Below are 27,765 nucleotides of genomic sequence, written 5' to 3'. Positions count from 1 at the left end.
TCCAGGGAGGGCTGGCTTAGCTAATGGTGATGCCACTAACTTCCTATCTTTATCAGGAATATCTGTCATAAATATAAACCACTAACACTGCCATCAGCCATCTTCTCAAACATGGACCCACACATTCCCAACCTTTCTTCCTGGTGAGCTTACAGCTCCTTGCTCAAGAAAACTTTAGAAACATAGATCCTCTTGCCCTAAGAAAGTACCTTCTTTCTTGACCCTAATTACTTGAGATTATCTACCTTCCTCCCTCTACAAAATACATACAACCTTTGGGTTCTAGAGAGGAGCTTCTCCAGATATCACTACCTGCTCCCCCAGGCTTCCAGCCTCAGGTTATGAATGGACCCTTGGGATAGTTCAGGTGTTTCAAAATCCAATGTGAATGTTACTTTGGTAATTAGGTTAACGCTCTTAGAACTTAGTTTTGTTGTTAAGAGATCTTTTTGAACCAAATGACTCAAATCTGATAGGTATTTGATTTACTATAAAGTATGACCACCACTTGAGCTGATGTCTCTCACTTTCTCCACTCTCCTCAAACCTGTTTTATGTACTAACGTAGTTTATACAGTTAACGTAGCTTGCGCGACAGAGATGGGTTTTAATATAATATATGCTGAATATAACACTTTTTCATAAATTTGCTTAAAAGGAAAAGTGTAGGAATAATTATCATGACTGTTTGCTAATCTATGTTCTTTTGCTCATCCATACTTTGCATAAACCTTGATCAAAAGTCAAAACACTCAGCTTGGTGGTAGGTGAACTGTTGCCTAAGAGGAAATAAGTAGTCACTGAAATACCCATCAACTAAACCCAAACCTGCAATGTGATGCCAAAGAATACACTCTTCAAGAAATCACTTAGAAAATTACTAACATAAGTATTCTCTCCATGTTTGGGCATTCCCTGGTGGTCCAGTGGTTAGGACTTGGCACTTTCACTGCCAGGGCACGGGTTCAATCCCCTGGTCAGGGAACTGAGATCCCATAAGCCACATGGCACACACACCCCAAAATTTTTGCTCTCAGCCGTGAAAGTGGATTTTGTTGGGCTCCTTTACCCCAGTGGAACCCTTTATCTATATAAAATTAGAAGTCAACATAGACCCTGAAAGCTGCCTTAGTTGACATGGAGGTAGCCTGTCAGCTCCATATCCGTCTCATCTCATAAGGTGGCATCTCCGAGTGCCCCAGGGCTCCACCAAGCTCAGTTTGGCAACTTCTAGGTCACAACACAATAGCAATAAGGTCAAGGTCATGGTTTCAATGGCCACGGAGGCCATAACCAACTTCTTCCATTTACAAACATAAAACACTATGTGGTATGAGATAGATAACAGTTGATACTCAATAGAAAGAAATTTTTATCAGTATTCTTAACCAGCATTCTTGCAAGTGTGTACCTGTGTTACAAATAAGAAGAGTGAGTATGCAAAATCCCTCCAAATTGCAAATATACACCCTACTATTGGGTCAACAGCATCATCTTTGTCTGTTAAAAACACTTCATTTTATTTCAGCAGAGATAGTAAGTACCTGTTAGTGATGTTATTAATGGGGCCGAGACATGTGCTATGGAGTCAGGCAAGACGCTCTCCTGGGAGAATGACTTTCCACATTTCTCTGGTGTTAGAACGAACAGCAGCCCAGATGGACGCTCAGCAAATTACTTTCTCACAGCACAGCCCCATCTCGCTGTGATCTGTCAGCATTTTTGCAGCTTCCCACAGTGAAAGCTTCCTCATGATTCTGTATTCCTTGGGAAGATTAGACTCTGCCTTTTTTTCCTCCAACTCTTACATCTTCCATCTGAGACTATGTGGGTCTCAGATTTAGATCTTAGATTTACATTTAAATGTGAAGTTGTAGGCAACGACTTAGTGGCACCATATTGCCTTGAGCCGTAAATTAATTAATTAATTAATGAAAGTCATCTGGAGACAGGTTTTTTTAAGAAGATTTCAAAGACCTTAGATAAATTGGTTTCTTTATAACCCTCTCCACTGTCCTCATATCTCTGACCCCTGCCGCACCGCCACCACTGCCACTCCCATTTATGAACAGGCCACTTCACCTCCTACTTCAAAAGAAAATCAAAGCCACAGGCAGGAACTGCCTCAGGCTCCTGCAAACCCACAAGAATCTGTGCTCTCCTTTCCTCCTTCCCTGTTTTCCAATGAGAAGGAACCCCTGTTCCATGCCTGATCTCCTTACCTGTGTCCCAGATCCCTCCCGCCAACCTCCTCAGTCCCTGACTCCATCAGTTATCTCCTCCTCCGCCTCTTACACCCACTCCACTGCCTCTTTCCCAGTAGCATTCAACAGGCCCAAGTATCAACTGGGTTCATGGAGCATTCCAGCTATTGCCCCATCCTCTGCCTTCCTTCATGGTCGAGCTTAGTTGAGGGAGTTGCATCTACACGAATTCCTCTCCTCACCTCCCATTGACTCCCAGGGAGGATGCCCTACAAGGTCGCCCTTCAAGGTCGTCGCCCTACGAGATTCCTTGTTGCTAAACACAATAGACACCTTTGACTTCTCAAAAGTATCTAAACTTTTGGAAAATTATTCCTATTTAAAAAATAACAAACAAACATCCATTCAGTCAACAAGCATTTATTGAGTTCTGACTAGTGCTGGGAACTTAGAATGTGGCAGTAAACAGGTGTTGGCAACTGTGGAGTTTACATTAGGAGGAGATGGGGACCCAAGCCATAAACAATGAAACGTATGAACAAGATAATTCCATAAGGTGATAAGTGCTAGAGTGATGGGATAGAGAGTAACTATGGAAACCACACTGAGTTCCAAAGGAAGCCTCTCTGAAATGATATTTGAGCTGAAGGCACGAGTACAAAGATCTTGGGCCAGAATGTCACAGGTAGAATAAACAGCAAGAACGGAGCCCTGAGGTTGGCACAAGCACTGAATAGATATGACAACATATCGTTTACATGTACAAAAGGAGAGACCAGAAAGAGGCAAGAGAGTGTGCTCTTGCTGGGTAGGGAAAGGGCTTCTGAGCCACAAGTAAAGTGGACCAAGTCTGGAAGAACAATGAGCTTTGTACCCTTTTGGGTTGGGGCCTGGCTCCACCTCCCCTCCACGGGCCTCCTGAGTAGAAGTGTTGGAGGAGTGGAGGAGGGTCTGTTGCCCGCCTCCTCCACCCTTCAAATCCAACTTTAGAAGCCAATAAGCAAATCAGCCAGCTTAAAACAAGCTGGAAGAGCTTCTGGAATGGACCCCGCTGGAGCCTGAAGAGAGACGGATCCCCTCACCCCTCTCCTTTGATCCCTCAACTCTGAGCTGGATAGGGAAAGTAGCCCAAGAGGGGCTCCTACGAGGCCACTGCTGGCTACACAGTGGAACCCAAAGTCAAGGTCAGCCCCTGAAGGGAGTGTGTTAGAGTTCAGTCTTCTCATGATCAGCTTCAGTGGTCAGGGTCCTGGACTTGGAGGGGCTCTCCAGTATTTGTGCCTGGGAGACAAAATGAGCCCAAAGATATTCTCCCAAAGCCAAGTTCCCAAACACACACACACACACACACACACACACACACACACCCCAATCCACAGGAACACAGGTGATCTATGGGTCCTCTGTCTAACCTGGGGGCAATGACCCCCAGCATGTATGTGTGTATAGGGGGTGTGGTAGAACCAGAGTGGAGTGGAGGTTTAGTTCCTGTGACCCTGATCGAGAGCCCATACTCAAGATCAAAGTCCTTTTCCAGAGCCTGGGACTGTAGATAGTGGGAGCAAATCAAAAAGAAGAGATGAGGGCTTCCCTGGTGGCGCAGTGGTTAAGAGTCCGCCTGCCGATGCAGGGGATACGGGTTCGTGCCCCGGTCCGGGAAGATCCCACATGCTGCGGAGCGGCTGGGCCCGTGAGCCATGGCCGCTGAGCCTGCGCATCCAGAGCCTGTGCTCCGCAACGGGAGAGGCCACAGCAGTGAGAGGCCCGCGTACCGCAAAAAAAAAAAAAAAAAAAAAGAAGAGATGAGAAGTCAACCCCCAACCCTGGTCCATTATAATTGGCTTCAGACCCCACCACCACAGAATGTACTCAGACGCAGGGAGGGAAGTCTTGGACGGCTTAACTGGCCTAACTCGCTCCTTCCTTGACCTAGTTATCCTCTCCCCAAGGCCAAGTTCCTCTCCTAGTTTTCCTGATTCCTCTACAGTATGTAAAGGGGCTGAGCCAGGGAGAGTGGGGAGGGGGAGGGGAACCAGGCCTCAGCCCTTCTCAGGAATTTGGGGCTCTATGGCCTGTAAACAGCAACTCTCAGAGCAGCCCTCTGGTTCTCTGTAAGTGCTCTGGGGCCATTGCCTGTGTCTTGAGGTGGGGAGGGTGGGACACAGGGGCCATCTTTGCAGCCTTGTCTCCAGGAGCCCTCAGGAGAGGGGAAGTGGGCAGGGCATTGTGCGTGAGCCCAAATTACTCACCCAGGGTTACACATTTTGCAAAGCAATTAGTTCTGGAGTTGAGACTGTCCAGATGGGTTGGTAAGAGGGTTTGCTCTCACCGGGGTGAGGATCAGTTGGAGACACTCCCAAATCCCTGTGTGAGGCTGGAGACAGGGGCCTGGGAGTGGGAGAGAGCTCCTTCCTCATGACTTTCCTCTCAGCTCCTGACACAGCACATCCACTGCCTCTGACATGTGGAGTTAGACAGCTCCTACCCTCCCTGGGAATCTCCTTGCATCTCTGGACCATTTGGTAGCCTAATATCTTATTACAAAAGAACTTGGATCTTCCCCAAAGCCAGCTGTGCCTCAGACTGTGAGCTAGTACAGAGGACTGATTAAGGAGGTCAAATGGAAACCAAAGGACACAGGGGGAGAGAGGAACCCAGGTAGAGGATTAATTACAAAGAAAGAGGTCAAAGGTTAAAAGTCAGACTAGGCAACAGGATGCGGGATGGAGGGGACTAGAGGTTGGAAGACAACACATGGGCTGGCACTGGAGCCATCCTGAGCCAAAGATCCTGGAGGCCTGTGCACATCCTGGGGGAGAAAGGTCTGTAGCTGAGACCAAAAGAGCTCTGGAGCCTGAGGGCTGCTGCTAGGACCCACCGCCTGGAGTATAACACACAGACGTGTCCCCTCTCACCTCCAGGCAGGCTGCCCGGTGGCCCCCGCGCCATGGGGACTATGGGCATCGGCTGTGGCCGCATCAGCAGGTGTGTGCCCCTGCATCATATTCAAAGCCAGATAACCTGTCCCAGGGCACGTGGGTTGAGAAGCAGTGAGTCCGGGAGCTGAGGCCGTCCATTCACTTGAAACTCCTCCATCACTTCTTCCGAGGGGTCGGCTTGGTCCTCTTTTTCAATCTGGTTTACAAAGAGAAACATAAAAATCCCCAGCGTTGCTAAGTGATGTGCTCTTTCTCCATGCTCAGTTAATAGAATTATAAATTTATAGACTACCTTTGCGGTTATTACTCTTCTGCTAAACTCAGCCTTAAAATCTCAATTCTGGAAACTTCTCAATTCTGGAAATATCTGGCCAAAATAATATGATAATTTTTTTTTTCCGGCCTGAGCCTAGGAAAGATATTCTTTAAAATATCTTCTGTTTTTATGTACAGTAATTATTGCTTTTGTTTCCTTTTTCTCTTTCTTTCTTTCTTTTTTTTTTTTTTTAATATATTTTGGCTGCACCGCACAGCATATGGGATCTTAGTTCCCTGACCAGGGATCGAGTCCGTGCCCCCTGCTGTGGAAGCTCGAGTCGTAACCACTGGACCACGAGGGAAGCCGCTCTAACTCCTTTTAATGATTCAAAAAGCCAATTTGGCGAGGACTTAATATTGTTAAAATATTTTTCTAAAAAGAAAATGTTCTAAGTGAAATAGCAGCTTAAACCATATACAAAAACTAGACATACAGATCAGAAATGAAAAAATAAAACTGTCTCTATTTACAGACAACATGATTATCAGTGTAGAAAATCCCAGAGTCTACCCCCAAAAAAAGCTAGAATAAGCGAGTTTAGCAAGATCACAGGGTACATGATCAATATGTTTTTATATATTGGCAGTGAACAACTGAAATTGAAAAAGTACTATTTTTAATAGTACCTAAAAGCATGAAATGCTTAAGTATAAAGCAAACAAAATATGTATGTGATCTGTATGCTGAAAACTGCAAAACAAAAAGCACTTAAATGAATGGGGAGATATAGCATGTACAGTTCTCCCCATGCTGACTTATAAACTTGACATAATCCCATTCAATCTCACCAGGATATATTGTCGAAATTCACACACTGACACTAAGATTTCTATGGAAAAGTGGAGGAACTAGAAGAGCCAAAGACAATTTCAAAAATAAAAAACCGTGTTGGAGAATTTACACTAAACTGATTTTAACACTTACTGTAAGGCTATAGTAATCAAGTTGATGAAAGAAAAGATATATAAATTAGTGAAACAGAATAGAAAGTCCAGAAATAAACTCACACATTATGGTCAACTGATTTTTGACAAAATTGCAAAAGTAATTCAGTGGAGAATCTTTTCAACAAGTTGTGCTGGAACTATTAGATATCCATATGCAAAAAAAAATGGAACCTCAATCCATATCTCACACCATTTACCAAAAAATTAACTCAAAATAGATAACATAAATGTGAAACTTAAAATTTCAAATTTCCAGGAGAAAATCTTTGTGATCTTGGGTTAGGCAAAGAACTCTTCCATACAATCCAAAAAGCACACATACAATACAAAAAACATGATATATAAAAGAAAAAATTGATAAATTGAACTTTGCCAAAGTTTAAAACTTTGGTTCTTCACAAGACACTATTAAGAAAATGAGAAAGCAAACCACAGGCTGGGAGAAAATACTTGCAAAACATGTGTTTGATAAAGGACTTATATCCAGATATATATTTTTAAACTCTCAAAACACAATAATAATTAAATAACCCACTTTTTTAAGTGGGCAAAAGATTGAGCACACACTTCACCAATAAATGTCTTTGGTGGATGATATATAAGCTCATTAAAAGAACATCATTAGTCAACAGAAAAAAACAAAATTAAAACTACAGTGAGGTACCACAACACACAATATTAGAATGGTTAAATTTTTAAAGCTGACAGTACCAAATGCTGACAAGAATTCAGAGCATCCCACTTTGCTAGTAGGAATACAACCACTTTGCTAGTAGTGCAACCACTTTGGAGAACAATTTAGCAGTTTTATATTTATTTAAACATACACCTTCCATATGTCCCAGCAATACCAGTTCTAGTTATTTACTCAAAGAAAAGCAAACTTACAATCACATGAATGTTTACAGAAGCTTTATTCATAATTACCAAAAACTGGAAACAACCTAAATATCCTTCAACTCGTGAATGGAAAATTCTGATAGGTTCGTGCATACAGTGGAATACTACTCAGCAATAAAAGTGAAAGAACTACTGATTCATGCAACAACAACGTGGTTCGATCTCAAATGCATTATGCTAAGTGAAAGAAGCCAGACTCAAAAGGGTACATACTGTATGATTCCATTTATGTGACATTCTAGACAAGACAAAACTATAGGGACAGAAAACAGATCAGTGGTTGTCAGGAGCTTGGGGACTGACTTCAAAGGGGAAGTATGAGGGAAATTTGGAAGTTGATGAAAGTATTCTATATTTTGATTGCGGTGGTGGTTACATGACTCTGTGCATAGAACTGTTTGCTGAAAATGTTGAATTCTACTGCATGCATGTAAACCTGATATATGTATGCGTGCGTGTGTGTGTATGTATGTGCCTTGTGTATTACACAAACATACGTGACACTTTTTGTGTCATGGTCTGTGGCTTTCTCCTTTATCCGAATGCAGGTAACTGAACTATGACTTCCCAAAAGAAAACAGCGCTTAGTGATATAATCACCGTAATCCTGCTTTCCACCCAACTCCTACTGCCCTGCTGTGTGTTTTTTCCCAGTAATGCTCAAAACTGCCTGGAAACAGGGTGAAGGCAGATGGTTGGCTTCATACAAGGCTGGAGGTTTTCCCAAGAATATGAGATAGATATTCAAAGGGTAGGGGAATGTAAGGTATTTTTGAGAGAGATTAAAATGTTGGGCCATGGTTTCTAATTTGGAGAGGGAGGAAAGTGAAGAAAGAACGAGTCTGAATAGACATTTTTCCAAAGAAGACACATATGGTCAACTGGTACATGAAAAGATGCTCAACATCACTAATCATCAGGGAAATGCAAATCAAAACCACAATGAGATATCACCTCACACCTGTTAAAATGTCTATTATCAGAAAGACAAGAAATAGTAAGTGTTGGTGAGGATGTAGAGAAAAGAAAACCCTTGTGCTCTGTTGAGGGGAATGTAAATTGGTGCAGCCACTGTGAAAAACAGTATGGAGGTTCCTCAAAAAATTAAAAATAGAACTACCATATGGTCCAGCAATTCCACTCCTGTGTATTTATGCAAAGAAAATGAAAACATTAACTTTAAAAGATATATGCACCCTCATGTTCATTTCAGCATTATTTATAATAGCCAAGATATGGAAACAAGTGTCCATCAGTGGACAAGTGAATAAAGAAACTGTGAGATAGATATAGATATATATGTGTGTGTATATATATATATATATATATATATATATATATACACACACACACACATACAACGAACTATTATTCATCCATAAAAAAGAATGGAACCTTGCCATCTGCAACAACATGGATGGACCTCGAGGGCATTGTGCTAAGTAACATAAGCCAGGGAAAGATAAACACCATAGGATCTCTTCTATATCTGGAATCTAAATAAACAAACAAATGAAAAACAAGCTCATAGATACAGAGAACAGAGGCAGGGGTGCAGGGGGAGAGAAATTGGTAAACTGTTTCGATTTGTTTTTTTACTTTAAATAAATTGAATAATTCATAAGGAAATAATTTAAATTAATAAATAAATGATGATAACTTGAAACATTTTTTAAATCAAAATACCAGGGAAGAAAAAAGGAATCTGATGGATGGAGAAGGAAAAGCCAGGGCTCAGAGTACCAGAAGCACCTGGTGAAGTTTAAGAACAGTTGCTGTGGGCACACTTAACAAAGCAAGCTGGAAGAAAAGCAGACGGTTGATGTGGAGTTGGATGATTCCACTGGTGATTTCAGAGACGGCAATTTGTTTCCCTCATTGGAGAATAAACTTTGAAAGAACAGATGGTTCATATGCAGCTCCATCAGGCAGAGCTCAGCAAGCCTTCAGCACAGCCTCACGGCCTGTTCTAAACCTACCCTAACCTTCTCAGACCTCCAGCTCTTTCATCCTCGGGGTATGACTTGCCTTCATCCTTTTTTAAATGTTTTAAAATTTTTTTAATTATTTATGTATTTTTTTGGCTGCGAGGCATGTGGGATCTTAGTTCCCCAACCAGGGATCGAACCCACACCCCCTGCACTGGAAGCACAGAGTCTTAACCACTGGACTGCCAGGGAAGTCCCCTTAACGACCATTTAATGGGTCTCTATTTTGCAAAACCAAACGGCTTTTCCTGTTCCCATCAGTGGCCTGTCCCTCCACACGTACTATGAAGGAGCCTTACTTCTCTCACTCTATCCACGATCTCCATCCCCTCTCCTTTGTTTCCAATCTCACCCTCACTTCTGCACCCTTTCCCATCAGCTCTTAATGTACTTTAAGTTATGGTAAAAAAACAAAAAAAATTCTAGAAAGTAGAATTGGCAGGCATGTGTGTATCTCAAGAGGTTGGAAGTCAGGGTGGGGCTTAGGTTTCCAGTAGGGCTGATTAGAGGGGCTGTGGTGTTATTTGCTGAGGTTGTTGATAAGAGGAAGAGCGAGTGTTCATGGGAAAGAAGTCAAGTGGAGATGAGTTGAGTTTGATAACATCCATGTTGATCTGCTGGGCAATCAAGCCCATATATGAGTTTAATGCCAGGGCTGGAATAAGGTTTAAAGGTCATCACCATGCCGGTCACGTTTAAAACCATAAGAAAAGTCTACAAATAACAAATGCTGGAGAAGATGTGGAGAAAAGGGAACACTCCTACACTGTTGGTGGGAATGTTAAGTTGGTACAGCCACTATGGAAAACAGTATGGAGGTTCCTCAGAAAACTAAAAATAGAATTACCATATGATCCAGCAATCCCATCCCTGGGAATATACCTGGACAAAATTATACTTCAGAAAGATACATGCACCCCTATGTTCATAGCAGCACTGTTCACAATAGCCAAAACATGGAAACAACCTAATGCCCATCGACAGATGAATGGATAAAGAAGATGTGGTGCATATATACAATGGAATACTACTCAGCCATAAAAAAAGAATGAAATAATGCCATTTGCAGCAACATGGATGCAACTAGAGAGTATCATACTAAGTGAAGTAAGTCAGAAAGGGAGATACAAATATCATATGATATCACTTAATGTGGCATCTAAAATACGGCACAAACAAACCTATCTACAAAACATAAACAGACTCATAGACATAGAGAATAGACTTGTGGTTGCCAAGGCGGAGGGGGGAAGGGAGAGGGAGGGACTGGGAGTTGGGGTTGGTAGATGCAAACTATTACATTTAGAATGGATAAACAACAAGATCCTACTGTATAGCATAGGGAACTATACTGAATATCCTGTTATAAACCATAATGGAAAAGAATATTAAAAATGTGTATATATATTTACAACTGAAAAAACCCATAAAACCATAAGAGACTCTGTAATGGCCTATATGGGAAAAGAATCTAAAAAAGAGGGGATATATGTATATGTATAACTGATTCACTTTGCTGTGCAGCAGAAACAAATGCAACATTGTAAATCAAGTATACTCTAATAAAAATTTTAAAAATAAATAATTAAAAAAAAAAAAAACAGAAGGCAAAATCAAGGAGAGGGCTCAGAATAAAACCCTAGAGGATCCCAAGGTGAAGTGTTGCCAGAAAAGGAAGGACTCATAAAGAAGACCAAGATGGAAAAATCAAGGGAAGTGGAAGGGCTAGTTTACCCAATCCTGCACAAAGAAAGAGAGTTCTCTCTGGTTTTCTGGAAGGTGAAAATGCAGAATGTACCTCTTGGCATCAGGAAGACAAAAGGAGGACAAGTCGCATCATAGAAAGTGTCTGGAATAAGTTTGGGTGTGCAGACCTGAAAAGCAGGCAGACTACCTCTATCTAAGAGCCTGAAACTTAGCAGCTGGCCCCGGAGCCTGGGTCTGTTAGTGCATACTCTCGGACCCCTCACAGTAATTGCTCATGGGTTGGCACTCTTCTGAAGTAAATCCTAGCTTGTCAAGTATGTAAATGTTTATAATTGCATTTTCCTTTGGCAGTCCTGGTCATTGCCAACAAACCGAAAACTATATACAGGTGCGACCACTGACTGTGGGCTAACTCCCGAGCTCAGGGTTGTTACTCAGGGGAACAGCAGCATCACTGAGAGATGGGCCACTCATAAATACCATCTGAGCAGCGGGACCAGGGGCATACATCATTCCCCCTGATTGCCCAGAGTTTGGTGCAGTGCTGTACACGTGGTCTCGATGACCAGGCTTGAAAATACATGTGGAAATAGATTGGGCCTCCAGGCTTCTTGTGTGCAGGGCGCAGTTTGTACAAGACAACGCTGTGAAAGAACACATCAAAGGCACACACAGTACTGCTCACATATGTGTGACTGGCCCCAAATTAGTCACTCAAAGCCGCAGCCACAGAAGTTTTCAGAAAACCACAGATCTTAGCTCCTGAAAGCAGAGCACAAAGGAGCCAGAAGAGTCTCAGCTCCGGAAACACGTCTTAACCCTAAAGGCCGGGATGACCTGTGAAATACTAAAACCTTGAAGAACTGAGAGTAAAACAAACTAAAAGGGAGATGCCATGGTTTCTTTCCATCAAATATGAGAATGCTGGCATGTTCAATCAGGATGCAAGGAATCATACCTATTGGATCCTAAGATTTAAATATTCACTGGTTTTTGAAAAGATGTATCCAAGGGAATTACTAAGGACACAAAAGTCCTTTGTCAAAATTGTTTGACCTCAAAGGGTCAGACCTCAAGAATGGCACCATTTCAGAAAGCAAGCCTGCTTCAGGAAAACTTTTTTGACCCTTTCTTCACATGTAATTTAGTAGCTCTGCTTGAGAGTGAATTTCTTCCCATTAATCTTCCTCCCACCCCTTTGATTTAGGACAGTCACTTAGTGTCAATAGAGTATGTATGCATAGCGCATACAGCATGGCGAAGCAATGTCTCTAATGCATTACCTTAGGACCTTGGGGAACCTGAGAAGGGAGAATGAGTATCGTAGGAAGGGCTCAGATGGTGCATCTGTGATGTCGTGGGACATTATGAATGGAGCCTGTCAGGTCCCTTGGTCCCAGGGAAGGGACGACAGCTGAGGAGGCAGTGACAGACTATAGAGGTGTCTTCCCTGATACCCACCGAGGATGGTTAACTGAGGGAGTCAAAATACACCAACACTAAAATATCTCTTGAGTTTAAGTGAATTCAGCAAGGCTGAATCCAGACAAATCTGTGGCTCAGATGAAATTGGCTTTCATTGTCTTCCATCTCCTTTCCATGTCCTGGTTCATTCAACTCCCGGCCACCCAAATAGCCATCACATAGCTCACTGGAGATTGTGGGCTTGAAGCCACCACCATAGATGTCATGCCTCATATACAATTAATTTCCTCTGCTCTGTACATTTCCTAACCACTTCCATATTTCAAAGCTCACCTGTCCTAGGACCTTATTACTCAGGCCCCTCAGGAAGGCATACATTAACAACCAGGTAACTTGACGCACAACTTCCTATTACAGTTTTAGTGACTTACCAGTCACTCACCAGTCTGTTACTTCCTTCCCAAATTAACCTCACCTGATCTACACTGGGGGTGGGTTGGTTGCTTGTTGACAGTGCAGATCCCTAGAACCTCACAAGTGACCCAAGGAATTAGGTTCTCTGGGAGCATTTTAACATGCTCCCCAGTTGATTCTTCTACATACTAAATCTGTAAACATCATGAGACATGCATGCACTATTATGTGCTATGCAGGTTCTGAGCATCAGAGTATTTATGAGAATCCCAAATACAGTTTATATCCATTGTTAACTTATAAAACAGGTTCATTTTCAAATACTAAAAGGACTAAAGAGTTGGCCTGCCGTGTGTGTGGACAGAGAGTATAAGGGAAGTCTCTGTACCTTCTGCTCAACTATGATATGAACCTAAAACTGCTCTGAAAAGTAAAGTCTATTTAAAAAAACAAAAAAAAACAGGCTGACCTTCCCAAGATGGAGCTGATGAACATATGCTGTTTGGCTCACTTATTCTCTCTACAGGCATCATCCCCTTTTATCCTCTACTTATTCTAACCTAACTTCTTCGAAGCCCCAGACAGGCAGAATCATTCTCCAGGCTTCCATAGCCCAATGCACATACTGATTATGAGAGTATTAGAGCGTTTAACCCTACACTGTGACTAACTATTCTCTTGTTTGGTTCTGGTGGATCACAAACAACCTGGCTTGTTCTGGCCACGTTCCCATCCCCCAGCATAGTATGTGGAACTCTATACATATGCAGTCAAGATTGTTGAATGAATGATCTTGCCACTGAAGTTAACATCAGATGAAGTGTGTTGGGAGGAGGGGTGGATGAACTGGCTGAACCTCTCCTTTTGCACATACACAGATACTCCTTAGAGCCACCATTCCTTCTCTCTCTGAGGGACAGGAATCGAGGACCTCATTTATTCAATCTGTTACTGTGGTCCATACTCTGAATTTATAAATTAATCACTTCCAGTCCTACTAGACAAAGGAAGCAACTGGTGCTGCCATCTGAAGTATTGTACCAACAGTGGCTATGTGGAAAACAGAAGCCACACTAGGTGTTTCAAACAAGGGGATTTAATGCAGGGAACTGATTACACAGGTTTGGTGAGGCTGAAGGAGGGCCACTGAGATAACCTATTGTTAGTAAACACAGGAAGCAGCTACTAACCTTAGGGCTGGGGAGCAAAAGGGAAGAGGTGGTGTTACCAGAACCTAGAGGCTTTGTTGGGGGACCCCCCACGGCTGGTGCCTGGCCCTTTCTGGGGGCTGCTGCGCGGCTGCTTCTTGGCCTTCTGAGGGGAACGCTGCTTGGCTGGTGGAGGTCGGACTTCTGGGCGGGGGCGTGGCTGACGTTCGGACCTCGGAGGGGACCGTGGCTTGGCTGGTGCTCTGACCACCGCGGGGGGTGCAGCTGGCTGGCGCTTGGGCCTCTGAGGGGACGTTGCGCGGCGGCTGGTGCTGAGAGGGCCAAAAGAAGCTGGAGGCTGGAGCAATGGCTCTCCTCTGTTGCTTTAAGGGATGCTGACAGGAGCTGGAAATAGGAAGGCAGCCCTGCTCCTCCCCCCGCCCCACCTTCCAGTCTCCCTCCAGTACCTTCCAATGCCTGAGCCTAACGGGGGAGCCGACTGTCAGGGGATTGGGGGAAGCGCAGTTTGCAGAGCCTCAGCCCCAGCATCGCAGAGTAGAGCAGGAAGGGGGAACTCAGAGCTGAGAGACAGAGGCCAACGCCCAGCCCAGGCGCCAGGTGGCAGCGCAGACCACTCACCTGGTCTTCTGGCAGGCACAGCAGATCCAGTCCTCCTCTTTCTTCTGGTAGAAGCAGCCACTTTTACAGATGCTATACTTGCGGTCCACAATCTCGCGTTTGGAGTTGAGGAAGGTGAACGGCGGGCAGCAATGTATGCTGAAGTGCTCCGAGAACTTCTGGTTCTTGGAGAGTCTGGGGCCCTCCTTAACCACTTTCTGACTCATCTCACTGGAAATCAGTGATGCGGGGGGAGGTGGGGAGACATAAAACAGCACATTCATGTGAGGGAGCTTTCTACTCAAGGAACCCACTCCCTGCTACTCCCATGGTCCAAGTTAACATTCAGGGCTATCCTCCATCCTGAATCTGGAAGGTCAATTTCCTGCCCAGCTCTATGGAAATGAACTCAATTAGGAGTTTGTTCTTTTTTTAAAATTTACATACAATTTTTAAAGGTTACACTCCGTTTACAGTTATTACAAAATATTGGCTATATTCCCCGTGTTGTACAAATACATCCCTGTAGCCTATCTTACACCTAAGAGTTTGTACCTAGGCAATATAAGGGAAGAGTTTAATTTTTATTTTTAAATCATGTTTTCTGAAAATGGACTCTTTTTTCCCTTATTTATTAGCCACCCACTTAGGACAGGAAAAAATATTACAAAGCCAAACACATCTATGGCAAAATAATATTCTAGATTTAGGAATGGCCGTTTCTCTAAAAAACCAAGAAAGCTTTGTTATTGAAAGCATAATCTCTATTCATACAATGAAATACTACACCAGAATGAGAAAGAACAGACTGTAAGACACAGGTCAACATGTTTGAATCTCACAAACATAATGTCGAACAAAAGAAGCCAAACACAAAGGAATACACGCTATATGATTCAATTTATATGAGGTTCAAAAACAGGCAAAACTAGTCTAGTACATGGTGCTAGGAATCAGAACATAGTTGTATTTGGAAGAGGTGGGGTCTGACTAAGAAAAGGCAGGAGGGAGCCTGCTGGGGGCGGAAAATGTTCTGGATCTTGATCTGGGAGATGACTACACAGGTGTATACATATGTAAAAATTCAGTGAGCTCTACACTTAATTTTTGTGCATTTTACTGTTTACCTCAGTTAAAAAGGAAAAGTAAGAGGAGGAAGAGGAGAGACTAGAGAGTTTTGATTCTTGAAATATTCTGAAAGGGGGGTAAAAACTTAATTACTACAACATCCTTTGTGGAAACGTGACACATGCAGAGATAGTCCTACCTAACACTCCAAAACACTGAAGCACACAGGGTACTTAAATGACTATTAACCAACAAGAGTCTACAAATATACACAGGTAATGTGCATATACCGGCCACTGAGAATGTCCCCCCCTCAACAAACTCAAGGTCAAGTTGTACACACAGACGTGCAGTATACAATTACAAGACACGGTGACATCGACCAACAGAAGTATGTATAAAGATAAAGGAAACCATGAAAAGGGGATGGATTCTTTGAAGACAGAGAAGATGATCTGGGTTTTAAGGATGAATACATTAAAAACAACTAAGTTACTCTGAGGGGATATTTTGATTTTTTGTTGGTTGGTTGGTTTCTATTGTTTTTTATTGAAGTATAGTTGATTTATAATGTTGTGTAACTTTTTTGTTTTTTGATAGGGTTGTCTTCTGCTACAGATAGAAGTGAGGGCTGAGGAGCAAGTTGAGTGTAGTTATGAGAAGAAAATACAACCTTTTGCACCTCAGTCTGTAGAGTCCATATTATGTGTTACACCTGTTATGTTGCAAATGCTGTTTCCCAATGTTTCACCTGCTTTTATCATGCAAAAAATTAATTTTTATGTAATTAAGTTTCCTAGTTCTTACTCAGGGTTTTATATTTGAGTTCAGAAAGTCCTCCCTACTTCAGAAGCTCTTAATCATACTCATAAATATCCCATTTTGAAAGAGAATCCTCTCTGAATCTCACTTTCATGTCTCTTTTCCTCTCTATAACTCCTAACTTTTATAGGCAATGTTCTTGAGAAGTTATCAACACTCTCTTTCTCCATTTCTACGTCTCCTCCCCCTCAGTGCACTCCAATCAGGCTTCTGTTCCTACCTCCCAAAGACACGTGTTTCTCATAAAGACCTCCATGCTGCCAGACCAGCGTCTTCTTGCTCGATCTCTCTCTCCATGTAAATGCTTCCCTGTTCTGTCACTCCATGTTCTCCTAGATTCCCTCCTCCATCTCTAGCCCTTCTGTCTCAGTTTCTCTTATAGGCTCATCTGCTTTATCCAAAACTTTTAATGTTAGAGTTCTTCAAGGTACAATAAATACTAAATTATTAATAGGGTTACCTTCAAGCATCCACTTCAGCATTTATGATATGTTTAGGTTGTACCAGACACAGTGCTCAGGCTCTGTAGGGGATGCAAAGCTGAATCATGTTTAGTCCCATCCTCAAGAAAAGTATCCACCAGCTGGGAAGATGGGCAAGGATGCGCATGGTGTACTCATGGCCACAAAACCTACCTATTGACCCCAAACACGTACAAGTCTCTGAGGAGACTGAGGGGATGGATCAGCTAAACATCCTGCTGACATCTTGTAGATGGAGGAATGTTGCATAAATGTTAGTAAGTGCAATACAAGGAAGGGATGCTGTGGAACGTGAGAATGTGCTGAGACAATGGCACGGAGAGTCCACAAGAGCGGGGCGATACATTGGGCTGGGGAAGCAGGTAAAACATGGGTAGAAACATCTGGCCCTGAGATTTGGACAGCAGAGATAAGGGTTTGTGGAGGACTGGGAACAGTTGATTCCTAAGCAAAGATACAGAAGGGTGAATTGCAGTCCACCTGAGAGCCCACCCGGTCTTCAGGGCAGTGTGGGAGAGGTGACAGTGCCAGGACACAGGTGATGAGGTAACACAGGAGCTACCCATCACTGCGAAGGATCTAGCCCTTGTGACTGGGAGTGTGGTCATGCCATCAGCTGATCAGGAGTCTGAATAGATGAGAGGGAGGGAGATCATCTCATTGGTCTGGGATATCATGAATTTAAGGCACTCATGACATCCATGTGGAAATGGGCATCCGAAACTCAGGAGCTAGAGCTGTCGGCTCGAGGGTCCTTCACCTCATGGAAGAGGCACAACCTTGGGAGTGGATGTACTGGGTGTGAGCTGAGTGAGGAGCCAGGCCAGGGAAGGTTCCCAGGAGGAGTAGTGGGCCTACCTTCAAGCTCCAGGAAGAAGAGCTAGGGAAGAAGGAGCAGCAGGGGCAGCCAGGGAGGTGGGAGGAGTAGCAGACTCTAAGAAGAGAAATCTGCAAATTTGCAGGAGGAGGAGATGGTCAGCAGTATATATATATATAAAAAAAACAAACAAATAAAAAAACGCTTTGTACAAACAAGCATTTTTAGACCAATGAGAAACTAAAATTGATTTTTAGGATCTGATTCATTGCAATTACGACCCTAAAGATCTGCCGAAGCCCTACCAAACCCTGCACATGTGGCAAAGTCCAGCTCAAGTTTCTGCTCCCGTGGGAAATAATGAAATGAAACACTCCAGGACTAAGCAGCAGGAGTCATTTCTTTAGCCTCCCGGCACGTGGAGATGATGTTACTCAGTTTCACAGGCAACTCAGACATCCCTCATTCCTCCAGCCTTCTGGGGTCATCTTTCCCCAGATTGTTCAGGCACTCATCACAAATAACAGAAAATCTAGCACTTGCCCCAAATTTTTATGAATGACCGGCATGGGGTAAGAGGGAGATTTTAAGTCTCCTGTGACTCTAAATTTCTGCTCTGACTGAATTCTCAATTCCCACCCACCTGACAAGATGCCTGGGCCCACTCTATGCCTATCTAGACCCCCTCCCAGCCATCTCTTCCCCAGCATGTCAGGGGAAAGTTCTCAAAGTATTCCCTGGCAACTCTCCTTACTCTCCGCCTTTGCCCACTGTGTCCAGCAGGGAGCAGCCTAACCGCTTGTTACTCACCACATGTGTCCCTAATGGAAAAGCAGTTCTCTGCCCTGGACCCCTGACATTCTTCTAGATTAACCAACTGAAAATTCACCCAGCTTTAACATAGCATTTCCCCTCTTCCTTTAGTAAAATGTTAACAGTCAGTGGAAAGGCTCTGGCTACTATTGCCTGTGGTAGCAGAAGTACCGCGTTTAGTTTGGGGTACATTGTAGTTGGTTATATATACTCCCCTCCAACTCTGCCCCACACCATGCCCCAGTTTAGAAATGCTAAGGTCCACATGCTGAGCCATAGCAACATACACACGAGCCATCCTTTCCCACCATACCAGGCTTCCTAGTAAATTAGTTGTAACTACAGGCAAATAACTAACGGCAGAAGAAATAATTCACACTTCCTGATGCCCTATTATATGGTGGTTGTTTTATATACTTTACCTCATTTTTCTAATATGGCATTATCATCAACAAACTAAAGATGAGATAAGTAAGGAATATGACCAAGTTCAAAGAGCCGGTAAGAGGCGAACAGGGATTTGAACCCAGGTCCCTGTGACTCCAGCATCTGGTGCCGTCTGACCAGGCTCAACATGGTCTGAGTTCCCTGTGCTCAGCCCTCCTCTCTAGGGAGCAGGTGTCCAGGCGATGGGACCAGCCTGGACTTTGGGGAACAGGAGTTGGGTCCAAGATTGGAATAAGGCTGCAGAAATGCATGGGTCCATGTCCCAGGGTGAAAAAGACTGAAAGTTGGGGAAACAGCTCCCTGAAGAAAGGAATGGTAGAGGATGGCGTGTGGAGACATCAGGACAGTACGGTGGCCAGCACCTCCTGCCAGAGCACCGAGGCTCACAGTGGGGGGGCTGCACTGTAAACTCAGGCAGGGTCCTGAGGGGAGTGTGACCCATGGGTGCTTCCTCTGTCCCTCCCTCACCAGTCCTTAGTAGGTTTTAAGACCTTATTCACTGTTGAGAATTTAAAAACTTGGATGAAGGAAAATGATAAAAATTCTTATCTCATAGTTAACCACATAAAAATATTTGAACGTATTTTTTGCCTTGAGAATATTTACATGTAAATATATAGTTAATAAAAAGTCAGACCATACCTTACATACTTTTCAAATTATATACTTGGAAAAATCATTCATTTTTTAAATAAAGTTTTATAGCTGTAGACATAATGTCACTCATAGCATTTTCCTATAGCTTTTAAAATCTGTGATAAATTTATAGTTGCAGCCCCCTTTATGGTTTATATCATATATTTGCATCTTCTCTCATTTTCTTGATTAATCTTGCCAGAACTTATCCACTTTACAATTCTTTTCAAAAACAAGCTCTTGGGTTTCCTGCTTGTCTTTGTTCTTTTTTTTCCTAGTCCATTAATTTCTGAGTGCATTTATTATTTCTTCTTTTCAGTTTTCTTTAGGCTTATGTTCTTGTGCTTTTTACGTATTCTTGAGACAAACTCTTCTCACATATGCATTTATGACTATAACTTTTTCATACGACTTCAGCTGAATACCACAATATTAATATAAAATTTTCATTTTAAATATGAATGAGTTCTTCTTTGATTCATCAATTACTTTTAAAAATCTGTTGTAAAATTTCCAAGTGTATGAAGTTATTTTTATTACATTGACTTCTGATTTTAAGGCATTCTGGTCAGAGAGTGGTCTGTATGATAATGACTCTGATATTGGTTGAGCTTCATGTTTCACAGTTAACGTTTTTAAATGTTCCATGTGTGCTTTGAAAGACTGTGTATTTCCAGAAACAATTTGGAATTATCTACGGAAGATAAGAATGTGAACAAGCTACAATCTAGCAGTTTATTCTTGGGCACAAACTACAATCTAGTGATTTATTTTTGGATCATAGCTCAACCTTGCAGATAAAGCCACTTGGTGGAGCACAAAGCTGGAGGAGCCTGAATCCTTGATGACAGAGTTTCTAGGCCTGGATCCTTGAACACTGACCACGTTTTACAGGAGAAACAAACTTACACCTTGTTTAAACCACTATTATTTCAGCTACAAACAGTCAAATACAATTCTGAATTAATATACTCAGTTTTCTCACCTAAAAGAGGGTGTCTGCCTCAGTTTGGGTGCTATAAAAAATACCATAAATTGGGCAGCTTGTGAATAACAGAAATTTATTTCTCATAGTCTGGAGGCTGTGGAGTCCCAGATGAAGGTGTTGGCAGATTCTGTGTCTGGTGAGAGCCCACTTCATGGTTCATAGATGGTGGAATGAGCGAGGGAGCTCTCTGGGGTCTCTGTAATAAGGGCACTAATCCCATTCATGAGGTCTCCACCCTCATAACCTAATCACCTCCCAAAGGTCCCACCTCCAACTACCATCACACTGGGGATTAGATTTCAACATATGAATTTTGGGAGACACAAGAATTCAGTCCATAACAGAGGGGAATAAAAAATAATAATAACATTTAACTCATAGGGGCTTTGATAGTATTAAATAAAATAAAGTAGGTGAAGAACCTAGCACTACCAAATACAAATAACTTGCTTCATAAACTCCATTTTCCTTTCACTAAGAATTCATTCAAATTCATTTGACCTAATTCTACTGACTTCTTCAGACACACGTTTTATGTATCTCACATGACATTTAATTTAAGCATTAATTAAATGCTTAATGAAGTAAAGACATCATTATTTACTTTCGTGGCTAAAAACAAATCATTATAAACACTACATGATGTTTTCACAAACTATACTACCTAATTGCAAAGCAAATATCATTATAAACTGTCTATCAGGATGAGGAGAAGAAAAGTGACTGAACTTGAAACTGTAAAGTATAATTTCTTCTAGGCTTTCCAGATGTCTCCATATACTCTAAAACTACAGAGGAGGGGAAAGTGAGGCAGGTATTTGAAGAAGGAGAAAAAGGAAGTGAAGGAGAGGAACCAAAGGGAGAACAAGAACCTCCTCTCACTATTTATTGTGCACCTACTATGCTCCAGATGCTTTATATCTGTCATTTTTAATTCTCAATATAACCCTCCAGGTAGTCCCTACTGTCCACATGTTAGAGATGAGGAAATTGAAACCTGAAGAAGTTATGTAAACTCACCAAAGTCATATAGTAATGATAATAATAATAATAGAAAACTCATAATCGCCAGTATGATTACTGACTACCCAATACCTGCCCTGCCCTTCAATAACAAACCCTGATTTTGTTTGGCAGCATGATATGCCCAGTTAAATATATACAACTCCCTATGTGACCACATTCTGGCCAAGGAGATGCAGGCAAAAGTCCATGGGGAAGATAACTTTTTTTCAATAATAAGGCTTTTATTCAAGGAGGGACTCTCCCCTGGTGAGAGAGTCCCAACCCAGCTTTTCCTGGCCCCCAAGAGGCAGGATTATTTCAGCCTTTGGACCTTGAGCCTTAGGGCTCCTTCCGCCTACTTCCTTCCCACCAACAGTTACACAGCAAATGCTTCTAACACCTTGGGGCTCAGCCCAAAGCCAAGTCACTTCCTGGGGAGACTTTCCAGAGCCTTCCCTTCCCCCAAGGAGAAATGATCACTCCTCCCTCTTTTGTGCCCTGGCCTTGTGTGCTGTATATAATTCTAAGAGAGCATCTGGAACCTGTAGGGTTGCCCTTAAGTGTTCTGCCCTCAGAGCTTTGTTTGACGCCTAATTCAGAACAGGTGTTCAGTAGATGCTTGAGTAACGAGAGCATGAACAAAGGATGCCTCTCACAATGGCTGCAGGAGCCCTCAGCCTGTCGCTGCCTGTCCCCAGATGCTCTTTAGCAGTCCCACTAACTCAGGCAACAGAGTCTGATGAATGAAAAAGGCAACACAGGAAGGGACTTTTCTAACTGATCTTGAAAGTTATAAAACTGGGCTCTTTAGGAAAAAATAAGAGGCTTTGTGAACCCACTACACTTTTTCGTTTCTTTTTTTTTTAAATTAATTTTATTGAAGTATAGTTAATTTACTATACTATATTTACTATACTATACTATAGTGTTAATTTCTGCTGTACAGCAAAGTGATTGTTATACGTATATATTCTTTTTCATATTCTTTTCCATTATGGTTTATCACAGGATATTGAATATAGTTCCCTATGCTATACAATAGGACCTTGTTGTTTATCTATCCTGTATACCATAGTTTGCATCTGCTAATCCCAAACTCCCAATCCTTCCCTCCCTCACTGCCGCCCCCTTGGCAACCACAAGTCTGTTCTCTATTTCTGTGAGTCTGTTTCCATTTCGTAGATAAGTTCATTTGTGTCATATTTTAGATTCCACATGTAAGTGATATCATATGGTCTTTCTCTTTCTCACTTACTTCACTTAGTATAATAATCTCTAGGTCCACCCATGTTGCTGCAAATGGCATTATTTCGTTCTTTTTTATGGCTGAGTAATATTCCATTGTATATAGGTACCACATCTTCTTTATCCATTCATCTGTCAATGGGCATTTAGGTTGTTTCCATGTCTTGGCTATTGTAAATAGTGCTGCTTATGAACATTGGAGTGCACGTATCTTTTTGAATTATAGTTTTGTCTGGGTATGTGCCCAGGAGTGGGATTGCTGGATCATTTGGTAATTCTATTTTTAGTTTTTTGAGGAACCTCCATACTGTTTTCCACAGTGGCTGCACCAATTTACATTCCCACCAACAGTGCAAGAGGGTTCCATGTTCTCCACACCCTCTCCAGCATTTATTATTTGTAGACTTCTTAATAATGGCCATTCTGATTGGTTGTGAGCCCACTATAACTTTTTAATTCATGCAAATTAATTAGCAAGCGTAAATCAATTACATATTCTAGAGATGGCACTAGCATCTCTACGTACCTACCAATGTCATAGGTATCTTTAAACACACTCTCACTATTCCCTAAGGAGACTGCAGGTGGAAATGAGAACCGTGAACATAAAACGGATTTTCTTCCTTCCATCCAGACTTACTTCCTTTCTACCATCTTTTTTAAAAGGCAGTTGGGGTGTGGGGTAATTATTTAATAGAAGCAGCATGTGGCCCTTAGTCCCAGGTGGTCCTCTGGAAAGAAAGACAGTGCAAGTTGTAAGTTGCCATGCTACATCTCCATGGGGTCACGGGAACTCAGACATGGAAATGGGTACAGGCTCTACCAAGTGAAGGGTGGATGCAGGTCAGTATTTGGAAGACAGTACATTTCTCCAATTCTTGTCAATCAGATCCCTCAGAACCATGAGCAAAGGCTGCCCTTGTCTTGTGATTAGAGAACTCAACATGGGAAGGACAGGAGGCAACCGACTACCTAAGGCCTGAACCCTCTGTGAGAACAATATTCTGGCTTCAGAGATCAAAACTCCAAAGGAGGACAGTGATCAGTCCCAAGATCTCTTAATACGTTACATGGATTAAGGAAGGGGTGGTTTAATATATACTTGGGAAAAAATTTTTAAGTTAATAAAGCAAGAAATTTCAGATTTATTAAAATTCAGCTCAGTTGTACCAAAAAAAAATCACATAACTTTTTCATTGCTTTATAATTGTATAATTGATACAATACTACAAGAAAGGAGAAGGGACAGGGCAGGAGAACCTCTCAATTCATACTGCCTCGATTGTTTCTGGCATAAACTGTTTCTTGCTAATAAGTAGTCAGTTAAAGTTCAGCTCCTTATCAGGACTATTCCTTACCTCCCTCTATGCCTTCTCAAGGTGGAAAAGAGTATGGGGAAGCCAAGAGTCCTCGTGGCAATGAGGGAAGGAGTGGCTGGTCTTTGTGGTGTCCTTCTCTGCCAGACTCTGCCCTAGGTACCTTGTCTGGTCTCACCGGCCCCTTGGCATGAATGACACATGTTACTGCTGACCACTTGACCCACCAAAGCCACCAGTCATCAGGGCCCCTACCCAGCAGCCTCCTATTCTGGTCCAGGTGTCCTCTCAGCTCCTCAAAATTGCTAAAGGTCAGAGTAGAGAGTGAGCAGGAAAGGAAGCCCGGCAATGAACAGGACATGCAGATAGATTGAACGTAGGCAGGAAGGAAGGACAAACAGGATTTCTCCAAGAGAAATTAAGGTAGATGATGAATCATTTTGCTAAGATGGGAACAGGTTTAGGGATGGGGAAAGGGAAGAGTCAAATATTTAGTCTGAGGTGTGTTCAGTTTGAGAAACTTATGAAGCCTCCAAGCAGCTGTGAAAGGAAGTAATTGGCCACATGGGTCAGGAGATTTCGAGAGAGAGAGAGGATGAGAAATAAATTTAAGTGTATTTGACATACAGATGAGATTTACAGCCAAGGGAACACAGGAGAACAGCCAGGGAGAAAGAGAGTATAAGAAATGGAAAAGGATAACTAGAAAAAAATTTATTCACAGTAGCAACAAAAATCTTTAGATACCTAGAAATAAAGCAGTAATTATATGTGTAAATTCTTGTGGGGAAAAAATTCAATTCCCATTCTTGATAAGTACCCTTAGCATAGTGGTAAGGGAAAGGGATGTCCTTAACATTATAAAGAGCTAGCTACCAAAATATCCACAATCACAGCTTACTGCTGGTGAAATCTTAGAAACATTTTCATCCAAATCAGACACCCCAAGAAGGATGCTGTCATTACTATTCAACATGGCACCCGAAATCCTAACTGGTACAAAATACAAAATAAAACAAAACAAAAAACCGTGAGACTCCACAAGCTGTTAGAACTTAAAGAAAGTCCAGTGAGATTTCTGGACCCAAGATCAATGCGCCAAAATCAAAATCATTTCTGTAGGTCAAGAGGATCCAATTTGAAAATGTAAAAGTAAAAGAAGCCATTCACACTGACTACAAAACCATAGGACACCTACAGGTAGAAGTATATCTGATAAAGGAATCGCAAGACTTTCATGAAGAAATTTGCAAATCCTTTTGAAGGCTGCAAAAGAAATAGCCAATATCCTAAGTATGCTATCTCTTAATCTACAAATTTAATGCAATTCCAATAAATATATCAGATTTTCATGTAATTAACAAGATGATTTCATGGTTCTTATGGAAGTATAAAGGACCAAGACGAGCCAAGACAGTTTTGAATAAGAATAGGGTTTTGCCCTACCAAGTATCAACGCTCATCATAAACTATACTAATTAAGACAGTAGAGTATTGGCTTGAGAATAGACCAATAAATCAATGGAACAGAATAGAGAGCCCAGAAACAGACCCACATATGTATAGAAGCATGGTTCATAACAGAGGGGGCATTTTTTTTGTAAATGGAAAATGGTTTAACTACTCAAAAGGGAGACAAAATGAAGTAGACAAAAGACCCCAACAAGAAAAATGATAGCAAACATGTCATGAGATGGAAGCCAAACACTATTCAAGGGCTTTATGTATTTAACTCACTTAATTCTCACGACCTCACAATAGCCCCGCTTTGCAAATGAGTAAGCTGAGATACAGAGAAGTCAGATAACCCACCCAAGGACACAGAGCTAGAACATGGGAGCCCCAGGATTCCAACCAAGGTAGGCTAGTCTGTATTCCTAATCCTGACAGTATGCAGCTTCTAACTCAGCACACGTGAAGAGGAGGGAAGCAAAGATTATGATTTTATAGAATAAAAGATACCACTGTGGTTACAAGTTAAAAGACCTGTGCCAGTAGAGAAGAAAATGTAGAATACATAGAAGTATAAAGTTTTAATAATCAGAATGTTTAAGAAAAAACAAGCTACAAATATTTTTAAATGGGCAAATAATAGAAAGAGACGAATCTTTAAAAGCTAGTAATCATATACAAATACATTTAATTCTGTAGAACTCAAGGAAAGAGACAATAGCAGCAAGGGAATGTCAATTCACGCCCCTTCTGACTGGCCTGAAAAGGGGGTGAGGGGATAACGTTGCTGAAGGAGGGGGAAAGGCAGCCGATCAGAGCGCAGGGAGGGGCACAGGGGCTGGTGCATTCAGTGCTCAAGGCACTGTCCCAGGCTGCCACAGGGCACGCTTGCTGCAGGTGAGGAATGCACTTGGGTGCTTTGTTGAGGAGCTGTTTCTGGAATAAAAAACTGAGGCTTCAAAAGTTCCACTGCAGGCCCAGGCTTCTTTCACGTAGCCCTACCACATCCTACCAAAGGCTGCACAGCCCCAAATCCTCTGCTGTGAAAACCACTATCACTGAGGAGCAAATTCATTTCACATTCACCACCTCCCTTAGAGATCTTGAATAGCTTCTTAAACCTTGCTAATTCTCTCTCAGGTCAGGGGCTAATGCTTTCCCCTGAGAGTAGATTTACACAGTAAAAGACAATGGCTTCCGTGTTGATTGGTCCACAGGATGTCTCTAAGGGTGGCTTTATCCATTTGTACTCATTTATTCATTTGTCTCCTTGGCAACCAAATTGTTTACGACTAATTGAATGTTGCACAGTACATTCTTGTTGGGAAACCAGTTCCCCCCGGTAATGGAAAGCTTCATACAGATATTTATTTTGAATGAGAGTGCTTTTCCACAGAGAGCGTCATCTTGCCAAGCTCCAGCACTGATTTGGGGAGCTGCTGAAGCTATGAAAACATAATAGCATAAGAGGATACTGTTGTCTTGAAGTTGGCAACTCATTTGGCAAGACAAAACAAAGCCCTCATTGCTTTGCTTTGTTTCCAGGTGATAAAGACAAATTAAAGTGGTCCAAGGACCACACTGCGCACAGATAACTATCTCACAGACCCATGCAAAAGCCCTTTCTGATTGAACAAACTCTGCCTAACCCTCGGCTATTGTAGGGAAGGAAACAAGTGTGACCGAAGGTTGGTATCCTTAGCACAAAGATAATATATTTAGAAAATGTTTTAGGAGTGAAAACCTTGCTTATTATAGCAGAGCTCGATAAACATGTAAGGAGTACAGTAATTTTCTGAATGTAATTTTAATAACACAGTGTTCTTCATTTTCTTACATCTAAAATTTCAAAATACATGGTTTTAGCTTATCAAGAGAACTTACACTAGGATTGTAGGTGAATGAATAATCCCATACTTTTCTACAGACAGGGGACAAGAGAGTCCAGGAGAAGGAACCAAAAACATGAGTCTGTCTCCTCATCTATCCATATTCCCTACGCAAAACCACGGAGACTCTTCCCAGTTACAGAGCAAAGTCCTTGCTTCTTTAATAATATGGCACA

General features: G+C 42.1%; 1 protein-coding gene and 1 long non-coding RNA gene across 3 annotated transcripts in view; one reads left to right on the top strand and one right to left on the bottom strand.

Annotated features, from left to right (window-relative positions):
* LOC132527110 (uncharacterized) overlaps nucleotides 1–27,765 on the top strand; it is a 195,374-nt gene that overhangs the window by 151,157 nt on the left and 16,452 nt on the right. The window lies entirely within an intron of this gene.
* On the bottom strand, nucleotides 5,226–14,836 carry MOBP (myelin associated oligodendrocyte basic protein). 2 transcript variants are annotated; one of them, XM_060164067.1, is made up of 3 exons: nucleotides 14,631–14,836; nucleotides 14,034–14,323; nucleotides 5,226–5,339 (listed from the first exon to the last, which is right to left on the bottom strand). In XM_060164067.1, the coding sequence occupies exons 1-2, from the start codon at nucleotides 14,834–14,836 to the stop codon at nucleotides 14,068–14,070; spliced, it is 462 nt and encodes a 153-aa protein (XP_060020050.1). In that variant the 3' UTR covers nucleotides 5,226–5,339; nucleotides 14,034–14,067. The 2 variants fall into 2 exon arrangements, with proteins under 2 accessions (XP_060020050.1, XP_060020051.1); XM_060164068.1 differs by lacking the exon at nucleotides 14,034–14,323 and having other exon boundaries at nucleotides 5,300–5,339.

Source organism: Lagenorhynchus albirostris, chromosome 10 (genome assembly GCF_949774975.1).
Source record: "Lagenorhynchus albirostris chromosome 10, mLagAlb1.1, whole genome shotgun sequence".
In the NCBI taxonomy this organism is placed as follows: Eukaryota; Metazoa; Chordata; class Mammalia; order Artiodactyla; family Delphinidae; genus Lagenorhynchus; species Lagenorhynchus albirostris.
The sequence above is the reverse complement of the archived record's forward strand: the minus strand, read 5'-3'. Positions and strand labels throughout refer to the sequence as shown.

Bases quoted from the DNA above. Each gene is read 5' to 3' on its own strand.
- MOBP (XM_060164067.1), bottom strand. From the start codon at position 14,836: ATGAGTCAGAAAGTGGTTAAGGAGGGCCCCAGACTCTCCAAGAACCAG. The intron at 14,324-14,630 runs GTGAGTGGTCTG...TGGCCCTCTCAG, and splicing joins TGTGCCTGCCAGAAGACCAG to CACCAGCCGCCGCGCAACGT.